We start from the raw sequence: 12,975 nt of genomic DNA on the forward strand, positions 1-12,975 counted from the left end.
CTTGCTGTCATAGTTCAAATGATGTTATTATTTACCAAGAGTTAATTTACACCTTCTACTTAACTTGTGTCAATTAGTACTCAATAACAACTTTATTTTAATCTGTACAGGCATAAAGAGGTGTTAAAAGCATTTAAGTGTTGAGGAATTTTGCAAACCACTTTGTGCCAAGAAAATAAGGGAGCTTTTAAGGGTGCTAGCTAATTCCTCACATCTGAAAAGAGTGTTCAAAGTGAGGACTGGCATTTTGTCACCCCTCAGATCTACTTGTACTAAACTGTGTGATCCATTCATACTCATTATTGTAACACTGGATTTGTGTACTATCGCCAGTGTTTATTTTTTGGAGCAGGCCAAGTCAGAGATCAAATCCTCACTTTAATGCAAATTAAAAGTCGACAATTCTGGACTGGGCTAGACTTAAAAAAATATATATATATATAAAAAATGGAAATAGTTATGTACAATCCGATGTGTGTAATTATGCAAGGTGAAATGTATTTAGTCTTTTTTTCTTTTCTTTTTTTACAGTGGCCAAGCCACTGACTTGAATCTGTTTTTAAATATACGGGGAGGGTTAAGGTCTGTTCTTTTTGCAACTGTTTCCTCAACAACGTTTTGGTTGATTGAGTTGATGTTACTGACAAAATAAAGTAGTCTTCTGTGTACTACTACTACTACGACAGTAAATAGTTTTAACCAATAATCCACTTGTGGTAGTAAAGTCAAAGTGCCGTGCAGATGAAAAAAGAAAAACTGAAAGCTTTCACAGCGTGTGCACCATGTCACAACCCAAGTCACTCCTTCTGGTGAATCATATTTCTCTGTATTATTGGAGTCTTGATGACGGCTTAAAGTAGCAAGTGAACAAGAAGACGATGAGGACTATGCTTCTATGCATTTTGTAATTAATATTGATTTAAAAAGAAAAGCAACAACAATATGGCAGAGTGAGCTTTAGCTCGGTCCTGAAAGACATATTTGCTTAAACCTGTGTTTACTAGTTTGAAGATAATACTGAATTGATCAAGTGCATACGTTTTAATTCATAGTTTAACAGAAAAAGTATTCAAGCTCAGCCACTTATGTTGCATGCTAAGGTTTTAATAATACATAAAATTGTATTATTTTTTTCTAATCTACAGATGTTTTGGTTGTTGTGTGTTTGCAGACTAGAAACAGATTTATTTTTTATATGCTTTTAGGCATGTCCTGTTCCTGTTCACTTTTGTGTTGACAGCCTAGTAGCAGGAAGCTGCCTCATGGTGTTATTTAAAAAAAAAAAAAAAAAGTCCCACTGTAATCCTTCTAAATAATACACACTAATCTTTTTTAAGTGCCTGCCGCATTAGAGCCTAGCAAAGCCAAGCTATTTCACCCTCTTTTCAGTCTAGTGTAATTGGTTTGAATTGTCTCTATTTATTATGTGGATGACTTGAAAGAAATAAACACTGAAAATGTGCTCATGTTTCAGTATTGTGCTTATCTTTATCCAGGAGAGCATGATGAGTCTGGTGGAATATAAGAGGTTTACAAAGTCTGCAAAGAGAGAAACTTTTGGCAGCATCCACAGTTTGATTTGAGTCTTTGATGTGATTGCAGAGAGTTTCCTCTGCCCTCTTGTGGCAAGAGAAAAATCTTCACTTTGTCATTGAAAACATTCCTGTGCTCTATAAACCACCAGTTATGTTTTCATCACGGATGACTGCAAAGGTTTCAGTTGATGGAGTGCAAAACACCACACACGAGAAGCATGAAACAGATGTTTCAGCACAGACCCAGCCAAGAATCATAACAAGAATCATGTAAGAAGCATGCAAAAAGCCACATTAACAAAAGAGGGTGTGTCTGTGAGCTTCCCCTAATTCCATGTTTACAGAAATATTAGCCTCAACCAGAACAAGCCATCAAAATAATTACAATAAATAAGAAACTGACCATTTTTGGATCCTTGAATAAAAGCCATCAACTCCATATAAAAGCCCTGCATTAACAATTTATATAATAAAATATAAATACACAAAGTATCAGAACTTTTGCAAACATAATTCAACTTTATTTTGTTATAATTCTATAAAATGTGTTTGCCGTTATATCTGACTAAGGTGGGCCTTTCCTATTTGCTAGTTAAAGTTGAATTTGAAATTGTGCGTGATATTTAAATTCTTCCTCACGGCTTGATGATAAAACCTAATCTACACTACAGCTGAGTAAAAAGAGGCAATCATCTTCATTGAGGACCAAAAGTATGAATGGAAACTGTACAAGTAAGCCAACTTGGCAATGTAGAACAGTCGGTGTACATGGAGCAAGTATTTCCACTCCAACATCGATGATAAAGCGCATGTATGAGCATCGTTTGTCATCTCTTATTAATGAGGTGCGCCTTACATATTCAGCCTTGAGCTTGATATGGTACGTGTGGACTGAATATTTAAAGCCTCTTTAATCAGCTGGATAATGAGTTATGGCATATTCAGGGGCTTCGTCTCTATGTGTGCAGTTAATTGTGAATGCTGCATGTGTGGACATTTTACGGTACATGTGGATGGTGTCATTGGAAGAAGCAAAATCATTTATAATTAGCTGGTGTGTTTAAGTATGAGCTTGGATGTACAGCTCTTTGATATTCCATATATACCATAACTCCTATGCTCATTGGAGGATGCCAGACTTTGGTGTGGCTTCAGATGTGGAAGTACAGCTCCATTTTGGTCCTTCAATGGCCTCACTCACAGCCTGGACAAACTTGGGAGGCGAGATCACACAGACCTCAGTGGCGTCCATCATTGGCTACGTTCACTGTCCTCGGCTGGAGGATGGGTGTTCCTTATAAATGAGGTTGCTTTCATCTGCAAGTTTTCCCACCGTTTCTCGCCTACGTAGTGCCACATAACGGAGCTGATGATGTTGCGTGGGTTTTGGCCGTTTTTGCATCAGCCAACAATGTGTGTTGTCTTGGACTGAAATTAAAGAGCGTTCAGCTTCAGCTCTGTTTTTTTTTGTTTTTGTGTTTTCTGCGAAAAAAATGAATGAACCCTGTCATTTAACTCTTAACATCAGCTCTGGGTTACAGTCTACATTGTAGACTCTGTTTCCTGTGCTATACAAGAGTCCAGTCTGTTTCCGTTATGCCCCCCTTCTAATTGCCCCAAAGATACAAGAGATTTGGGTTTCCTGAGCCCCAGCACACCACAGGGTCCCAAGCAGGGGCATGGACAAATATTCTGCTGTATTTGTCGACCACATTTAAACCAAGAGGCACATAAAAAAGAGAAAAAAACAAGCCTGTCTTAACACAGTCTATCAAACTGTGTTGGGTATTTTATGAGGCTGATTTACAGAGTTTACTGGACTCTTACAGCTCACCACAGACATCTTAATCTAACAACGGTTTGCTGTTTGCCAAAATTAAAATGTGCTACTCTGATGCTGGAAATGTGTCAAGAGTTGATGTTTACAAATATTTTGAGTGATTAGTTGTACAAAACGATGTTGATTGCTCTTGAATTGAGTGCATTCTTTATTTGGATACCTGTACTAGACTTGTTATGCCCCTACTTGCTGGGTGCTTAACCCTGCATCATGATAAACAGGCCTAGATAAGTTATGTCCTCATGCAGTCTTCCAACTGGAGCAAAGTTGGCTTTTTATTAAGTGTACATGAACGCATAAAACCCACAATCCACGCAATTATTGTTCCACCACTGATTTTTTTTAATTAGCCATGAGGCTTGTGCGGGTGCCAGGAGTGACTCACAAGGAAGCATTAGAACAGGAAAATAAATAACTACAGTATAAGGAAATAGTGACGCTGGATGTGTGGAAGGCTGTATAGCGTAAAACATCTGGGCTACATGCATCCTTATTCTGCTATTATTCATTTCATCAGTCATCGACAGGAAACACTGCTGGACTAAAATAGTCTCGATATTCTCAATATTCTTGCTTGTTTTCAAGTTGACCTTGATATTTAAAGTTTTGTAATAGGCTGAAATAAAACTAATATATTTAAAATCACTTCCTCCCACCAGTCATGGCAATTTTCTGCTCTTTCCTCTGATTATTTATCTTCACGCTTTTGGAGACATGTCCGTAATTTAACTCTTCCGATTCAGTACGTCACATAAAGCCACCAACCACCCTGCTTGTTGTTATTATCTAGAAAGTGAGTTGCATGTTTGATGCCGTGCCAGCAAAAACGTAAAATCGCGTAATTGGTTACGCAGTGGAGTTTCTGTTAAATGCCTCTCCAGCTGGGATGACTCCCCCCTCAGCACTGAGCTCTGTCATCCCATAACACTGCTAGCACAAAGCGACCTTTTGGAACTCTTTAAACGTTTCTGGTGAATTTTTAGGGGAGCTTCTTTTTCAGTCTGAAACATGTTTTGGTTGCTGTTATGCGCAATCGTAGCCTTTGCAGCCGTGCCGGCGGATGCGCAAATCTCCAGCCGTTATGTTGTCGGATGTCCTTCCCGGTGTGATAAGTCGATGTGTCCTCGGCTACCAGCGGACTGTCCGACAGGACAAACCCTCGACGCCTGCCACTGCTGCCCGGTGTGCGCCTCCAGTGAAGGCGAAGCCTGCGGCGGCAGTGGGAAGCTCGGCGACCCAGTGTGCGGAGAGGAGCTGGAGTGCTCGGTCTCCGGCGGGATTGCATACACTGTGACGGTGAGGAGGAGAAGCAAGAGTGGGATTTGCGTGTGCAAAACCACCGAAGCGGTTTGTGGAAGCGATGGGGTGTCCTACCGGAATATCTGCGAGCTGAAGAGGGTCAGTCGACGGGCGCAGAAATTGCAACAGCCACCTGTTCTTTTCATTCAGCGGGGAGCCTGCGGGAAAGGTAGAACTCACACTGTTTTGATCAAGACACCCTTAACCCAAAACACACTGAGATATTGATAATAAATAGGAGGGAGTAGATTCGACGTTTAAAGTTAATTGATTACAGTATAGTGTCAAGAATCATGAATAGGCTACTCTCTTTTGAGCGTTGTGAGCCAAAAACATTAGTTTTGCAGCTGAAATCAATCGTTGCACATTTTCTGTAACATGGTGTCATTTTTTGGCCGTTTTACCTTAATTATTTACAACTTGTTGTTGAACGTGATCCCATCATTCCTCACTGGGCATTTATTGTCTCAAGGTCGCACAGATGTTGTAGCTCAGCGCTGCATTCAGTGGCACACAATCCCCATGTGTCTGGAACCACAAGAGCAGCCATTCAAGTGCAGCCCTTGATCCTGCATTACAATTAGACTTGATCAGAGAGGGCTTTTCTTTTGTTTTGTTTTCTTTTTTCCCCCCATGGCTGAATGAAGCCACGAGTTATGCCCTGTTGTAAAGCTTGATGTGAACTTTAGGATTACTCTGGCATGCATGACCAGCAATCACATGACTATAATCTGGTTGATTCCTTTATGCCATGTGGTCTTTGCCTGAAATATGTGCATTAGCTGAATAGAATGGAATGTCAAAACCTGATATGTATGATATAAACTGTTATTAAATATAACTGGAAATATATTTATAATGATAAATGGAAGTGTTTCAGTATGGACCTGCATTTTGTCATAGTGTCATGTGACAGGTATTTTGTGCTAATCAGTGAAGATCACTTATAATGAGACTTCACTCTTTGCATCTGCTGCTCTGTGAAACAGCACAGTCCAAATGAGAATGCACATTCTGTACAAAATGAATCAATGAGTCATATATCATCATTACTAGTGTAATTGTTTACAATTTATGCATGACATAAAACATCCAGGAATGAAAAAACGATCACTAGTGATGCTGCAGGTGGTAAAAACATTATGTCCTTTACGGTTTTTACTGTTACTGTGTACGTACTTTCCCCCCCTCAGATTTGGCAACATATGTGCACTTAAAAACACACAAAGGACAACATTCAACACCTGTTGCATCAAAGATCTATAACTTACCTCAAGGCTTGGAACCTTACTGAATCCACCCTGCCACAGCCCCCCACCACCACCCCAGCTTCTTCCTCTCTTCTCTTTTTGACTGTGGAAGTGTCTTTCACTCCTGGTCTGTGTTGTCACTCATAAATCACACTTAACAGTCACATGAAGGAATTCCTGGCACTGATTCAAAGCCAAAATTCCACCTCTGTTGAAGACTGTTTAAAACAGGCAGGAGACATTGAGGAAAACACAAAATTAGCAACCCATATTTTCGGGAAAGTTGTACATGTACATCAAAAACCATGTGGGCACAGTGGAAGGGCAGACTGCATCGCCACGTTTGTTTGTCAGTCATGTAAGCAGCTTAAATGGTTAAGTCATTCCCGAGCAGCTAACCATTTCTGAAACTGAGCAAGACTGTGGTGAGTGCTATTGATTTTCCAAGACACCCTGTGAGAATTTCCATAGCTGGAAGTTGCATTTTATTTCGTGCATTAGATTTGTCCCTGTCCAGGCTGGTGCTGACTAAGACTGTAGCAGAAGCACATATTTTAAAAAGAAATGTCAACTTTAACATAAATTGTGAACAGGTCTGTTGACTCAGAATGTCAAGAGCTGACACTGAAAAGAAACTTAAACCCCTCTGAGTGCCTTGAAATACACCGCAACCTGGCCTCATGTTAAGAAAAAACATGTGAGCGCAGTTGCATGATGTCATTTCGTGTCTGGACAGTAAAGGCGTAGCTCATTTTGGGGAAAAAAGAAAGAAAAAACTAGGCCAAAATTTGACTGTGACCTTGGTGTCATAGTTGTTAAAAATTATCTATTTTTTTTTTTTAAAAAGTGCAGAAAAAAACTTTTTGGCAGTTTAAAAGCACTAATGTGACACAGACTGACAGGAAAATTGCTGAAGAGTATTGGAGATCAGAACTGAATCGCTTGGTGCCTCTCAAACTGTGAACCAGAACTATGGAGGGGTTGCATGAAGGTGTGAACGTGAAGATGAGGCTGACTTTCTTATAATCTGTTTAGACTTTAATCCAGTTGAAAACCCGACACAGTTTGCGCTGCTCTTTAAATCAGAGCTGATGTTGCAGACAGAATGTACTCTGTGACTCCAGCGAGTGACATCTGCTGAATACGCACATTCTTCAGCAACTTGTTTCAGCCACTCATGATGTTAAAACATCATTTTTGGGCACATGCACGTGACTTGTTTTTGTTGTTCTACTTGTCAGTGTCTGCTTTTGGTTCTGAATGTCTGCCTGTCTGCTTTTCTCATCTGTTCTTTTTCCTGTTTGATGTCTGTAATTCTCCTGCTTCCTTCATTCCTCTCTCTGCTAAACTATATTTGCTGCAGCCTCTTCCGTGCTCAGCCTCTTTTTAATGTCATCTAATACTGACCGCAACATAAGCACATTTGTGTATGTTCGAATTTCCTAAATTGCACTAACTAGAGAAATGTAATGCTTTTGCACCACACCAAATTGCTGTACCTCCATTCTTGTCTATGGGCCACGATAAGTGTTATTAAACACTGTACTGAATATTGCATTGGTTTAATATCTTTTAAAGGGTTAAAGCCTGCTCTTGCAGCTGCTGTACTGATCGACATACATCATTTTCTAACAATAAAATGGGACATGGTTTTGAATGGGTTCTCCATGCTGCTCTAACTGCCCTGTTACTAACTCAGTGTGAGTGTTTCTGGTTGTATTATGTGCTTTCAACCTTAGATGGAGTTCACAATGGAAAAAATTAAGTTCACTGGATTAAAATAGGGTAAATTGAATCAATATTGGGAATGGAAAAATTGGGTTAATTATAATCACTCAGTGAGTCATTTGAAACAGCTGCCAGTGTGTCATTGTAGTATTATAAACAGCGGCAAAGCTCAACTGTATGCTTTCATAACTGGGGAAAAAAGCCCCATCGAAACAAAATGATTCATGGTCTTAATACTGTAGCAAGCTCATATGTTCTGAATCATTGAAGAAGTACAGCGAGCCAAAATCAATGACCTACTGGAAGTAATTTTATAATAACATATGCACTAAGGCGCATACTTGCCATACTTTTTAAGGCCAAAGAGGGGCCATACTATTTACATTTTATTGGCTTTTTTTAAACAATCAGTACTGTCCTTTGACAACAACCCATTTGACGTAGCTTTACTTGCTGACCTTACTTTCTTTTCACTGACTGGTTCCTTTAATCCTCTATTCCACCTGGCACACCCCTCACTATTCTCATGCTAATGTGGAGTGAAAAGAGTTAATTTATTAAACATTTCTATCTTTAAGTTAATGATTTACTCTAAACTTATTTTGGCTCTTTCAGAGCTTATATGAGTTTCCCCTTTGGTTAGTTAAATTACCTTTGATCTAAAGGAAAACAAACCTAAAATTCCAGAGAATAACTGATGGCTGTGTTCTTTGCATTCCGACCGGATGTCCATGCTGATAACGATCCTTTCCTTTGCTCCTCCTTCTTAACATATCTGAAAGATTTGCTAGTGCATTAGCTTAATTCCAGCTGGACTGAATCCACTTTGTTCACATCTATGTTTTTTCATTTCTTAAGGTTTTTTCTTGGGAGAACACAAATCGTCTTTTAGTCTGCAGGAACCAATAAAACGAAGGGTCCTATGCATGGGAAAGCTGAAGAAGAAAAGACACCCTGACCTGTAGCTCGTGTGTTGAGTGGGGAGGGGTAATGGATGTATGGGATTGTGAGGTTAGGGCGGGCTTTGAGTGTGTATGTTGGGAGGGGAGAGTACTTTTAAATTAGGTTCCTTTTAATAAATGTTGTTTTTGAATGGTTTTCCCCACATAATGCTTGAACTGACTCCAAAAAACTCTTTCCGACATCTGATTATTGTTAATAGATACTTAAATATTATGAGGCTTTCATTAGCAGTTACCACACTTCTCAATATGTCTTGCATATGGGTGAAATCTTAACTTCATCAGGTCACAGAAACTTAAAGCAGGTTTATTACTGTTTTTATGTCAGTATATCATTTAAATTGTGTGGTGAGAGTGTGTATACACTTCTCTGTCAGGATAAGTTACTGCTTAGTAGGAATGCCACCCTCCCACATAAGAACAATTTTGTTTTTGGACTGCTTAAAAATCTAAACACCACATCCACTCTATATTACATGCAACTCACTTGACCCATCCCTACTTTTACCTTAAGTGCCATCTCCAAAATATCTGCTGAATAGCAGCGTAATGTCTGTGATATTGACAAGACTGTTCATAAGTCTCAGTCTGCCATTGCCCTGAAACTCAAGTGATATTTTGTGGTGTGCTGCTAATCATTAACATTTACAGTATTACTGTTTATCATATTATCATACTACTTTTATAGTCAGTAGTTATTTCTGCTAATGCTTTCCTATAAACCGAAGCAATTAGACTAAGTGTCTGACAGGGTGAGTCGGAGTAACAAGAGTGTGTACTTGCTGTTACACCAAATATATCGCTTCTTAATTTACCAAGTGTGAAATACTCCACTTCCAGTTTACTTTCTATAAAGTTGTTTATGCATCTTTGGTGCACACAGATATACTCACCAGCCACTTTATTACACTTGTTAGTACAAGTTTAGGCCTCATTTTTCTTTCAGAACTGCCTAAACTCTTTGTGGCACAGACTCAACAAGGTGCTGTAAACATTCCTCGGTTTATGGCATCACATAGTTGCTGCATATTTGTAGGCTGCACATCAATAATGTTGCATCACATTGCGAAGGTGCTCTATTGGACTGAGATCTAGTGACTGTGGAGGCCATTTGAGTACAGTGAACTCATTGTCATGTTCAAGAAGTCACTTTGAAGTGATTTGAGCTTTGTGACATGGCATATTATCCCGCCGGAAGCGCCCGGAACAAAAATGGGTACACTGTGGGCATAAAGGGCTGGACATAGTCAGCAGTAATGCTCAAATAGTGTGTGGCAATTAAACAATGCCCCCTTGGTATGAAGGGGGCCAAAGTGTGTCTAGAAAATATCCCCCACACCATTACATCATCAGCCTGAACTACTGATAGAAAGCAGGGTAGATCCATGATTTCATGGTATTTACACCAAATTCTGACCCTACCATCCACATGTTGAAATCACATGTCATCGGATAAGGAAACATTTTTCCAATTTTCAGTGTCCAATTTTGAAGACCCGATTTGAACCGTAGACTCAAGTTTCCTGTTCTTAGCTGACAGGAGTGGCACCCGGTGTGGTCTTCTGTTGCTCTAGTCCATCTGCTACATCAAGGTTCAATGTGCTGTGCATTCAGAGATGCTCTTCTGCATACTCAGTTTGTAGTAAGTGGCTATTTGAGTTATTGTTGACTTACCTATCAGCTCAAAGTAGTCCGGCCATTCTCTGTGCTTTGCCATCAACAAGATGTTTTCATCCAGAGAACTGGATCTTTTCTTTTTCTTTTTTCCCAGCAGATTCTGCAGTTTCTGAAATAAACAGACCACTCCATTTGATGACAATGACTATGCCACATACAAAGTCCCCCCATTTTTATATTCAAGTTGAATTACTTTCAGCTAGTGTCACCATGTGCACGTGATATGTGACCGACTGGTTAGATATTTGCATTAACAAGTACTTAAACAGGTATACCTAATAAAGTGGCAAGTGAGTATATATCTCTATATGATCAATCTGCATGAAAAATGCTTTTCAGTCTATTATTGGTCATTCTGTTATTATATGCCTATTATATGTGTTTATGTTGGTTTTGTCGCCTATGAGAAAAACGCTATGTTACTTGGATTTCTAGTTCAATCTGCTTTTTGAACTAAAAAGCCATTTGCCTTGTTTATTAGTGACCTACAGCTTACTTTTACATTAGCTTCTAAATGATTGCCTTTAGGTAATCTCCAAATAGCTCCTGCGGGCAAATTATGCCCATTAAATTTGCATGCAGTTATTTTGAAACTGCATGCAGTTTCTGAGTCTATTATAATGTACTCTGTGACACCCTAAACAAGCCCATTTTCAAAAGAAGTTGAACGCACCACTTTTCACACCATCAAAAGCATGTCCTCTTTTCTTTCCTTATAATGACTCTAATTAAATGTATAAATGTCACACACACATAAGCTGTTTAGAAAATTACCTTGCAATCACAGATCCCATCTTACTATAGCAGCAGTTCAGCAGATGGAGAGGTTTTTCGTGAGCAATACTTAGATGAGACAGTGATCAGAAGCCTTTAAATCCCACTTTCTCTCCACATATCAAGATGAATCAGTCACGTTTTGGCATCTAGACACTTCTTTTCAGTTTCGCTCATAAGTCAACTTAATTTTCCAACAGTAAAGTCTTTCTAAGCTTCAGCTGTAAGCTCAGTTGAGCAATGAAATGATCTATCTCACTATATAACTCAGGAGAAAATGGCTGATTCATGACATCCTGTCTCTACCAAATCACCACCACTAGGCCTATAAGTTTGCTATCATCACACTGGCATTGTAGTGGCAGCAGAGTGTTCCTGGTTTCCGCATGTGTGCAAGGAGGCCTCACTCATTATAACATGGTGAAGTGGAAGAGACTGGGAGCCTGTTTGTGCACTCCAGAAACAACACAGATTCTGGACCCCGGGCCCTGCTTTCTCTCACAGTAATCCTATCAGAGCTGACCACGAAACCCCCCGGGTTTGAAGCTAGCAGGGAGGAAATTACTCCAAAATTTCCATCTTTTCTTCATACTATTGCAAGAAGGTTGTTTGGCCTTTATAATGTTTAATACTTGATTTAAAGTTCAGGAAAATATATGTCGGGGTTGGGGAAAAAAAGGGGTTACATTTATTTATGAGCAACTTGGTTTCCTTGTTTCTTTCAGTGGCTTTTAGCTCTAAGAATAGCATTTGGTACACCGTATACCCAGAAATAATCATCAAGTATTTAATGGATTATAGTAAAATTCTGCACAGGCAATCTTAATCGTCAGATGCCCAGAAACCTGCTAACTTTGGTGAGCCCCTCGTTTGTCCTTTCATTACATTATGAGGTGGGCATCTGAATTTTTTTAGAGAAATAGCTTGACAATTATTAGCAGGACTGAAATGGATTTCAGTACATACATCCGTGAGGTGAAAAACTCCACAACTCAAAAAATTTCTAGTAAAATTATTGATTTGGAAAACATTCATGATGCTCAAAGGGTTTATCTTGAAGGAATTTTCACCCCAAAATGTACTTTATATGTTTTCCTCCGGACTGTAGCACTGTTCATTCATCTAGACTGTTTTGGTGTCCAGTTTTGGACATATTGGCGCCTCACTTTAATTTATTAGAAATAAATGATATTCCTTGTGCTTAACTCAACAACAGTGTCTCTTTCCAAAAAGCATGACCTTACTGCCGTTGTTAATATTTAATAACATGAGCAAAAAATCCATAAACCTTACTGCAAGTAGGTGTAGAACTGTTTTCTGTCTACATCCAGTGTAAAGGAATTTGAATTACATTACAGCTCAGCTGAGGGAAAGTGGGAGGACAATATTACCAGAATCACTACTACTGTGAGCTTCTTGTCGCAGGTGTGCATGCATGCATCTTTCTGTGTTTATGATTCAGTTAAAAACACAACAGTTTATAACCAAGGCCCACTTTTTCCTGAGCTACCATTGTGAAGTGTCTGAGCATTTTAGCTTTTAGAACTGGAAGTGCTGGAAGGGGTGGGTCCAACATGGAAACCACATACTCATCAGGAAAGTGTTAATCCAAGTAATTTTCCTTATGACTTCTTCCAGCAGGGGTTGGTAATTAGTTTTTCCAAGGGGCCTCATGAGAAACTGTAGTGAGCTGTAGTGAAGGGCCTCTCCGATAAGTTAAACTCAGTTCTGCTCATTGTTAATTTTATGTCTTCATTAACTTTTCAGTGTGGCCCACTGCAACAGTCCACTAGAAAGAGATCTGGTTTAAGTCACTTCTGAATTGGCGTTGCTTTTCAGATACAGAACTGATCTGTATCCATCTTTTATCTTCAGTTTATAATGACGGTTGCTAGCTAACAGAACACTTT

At 39.3% G+C, this 12,975-nt stretch overlaps 1 protein-coding gene across 1 annotated transcript in view; it reads left to right on the top strand.

Moving 5' to 3' along the window:
* Positions 1-4,178: 4,178 nt before the first annotated feature.
* LOC102207276 (serine protease HTRA1A-like) overlaps positions 4,179-12,975 on the top strand; it is a 28,412-nt gene continuing 19,615 nt past the window's right edge. Inside the window, exon 1 of the mRNA XM_005727364.2 lies at positions 4,179-4,843. Within this exon, the coding sequence (XP_005727421.1) occupies positions 4,384-4,843 (460 nt within the window). The 5' untranslated portion in view covers positions 4,179-4,383. The remainder of the gene's footprint in view (positions 4,844-12,975) is intronic.

Source organism: Pundamilia nyererei, unplaced genomic scaffold (genome assembly GCF_000239375.1).
Source record: "Pundamilia nyererei isolate P.nyererei 1_Seehausen unplaced genomic scaffold, PunNye1.0 scaffold00024, whole genome shotgun sequence".
Lineage (NCBI taxonomy): Eukaryota > Metazoa > Chordata > Actinopteri > Cichliformes > Cichlidae > Pundamilia > Pundamilia nyererei.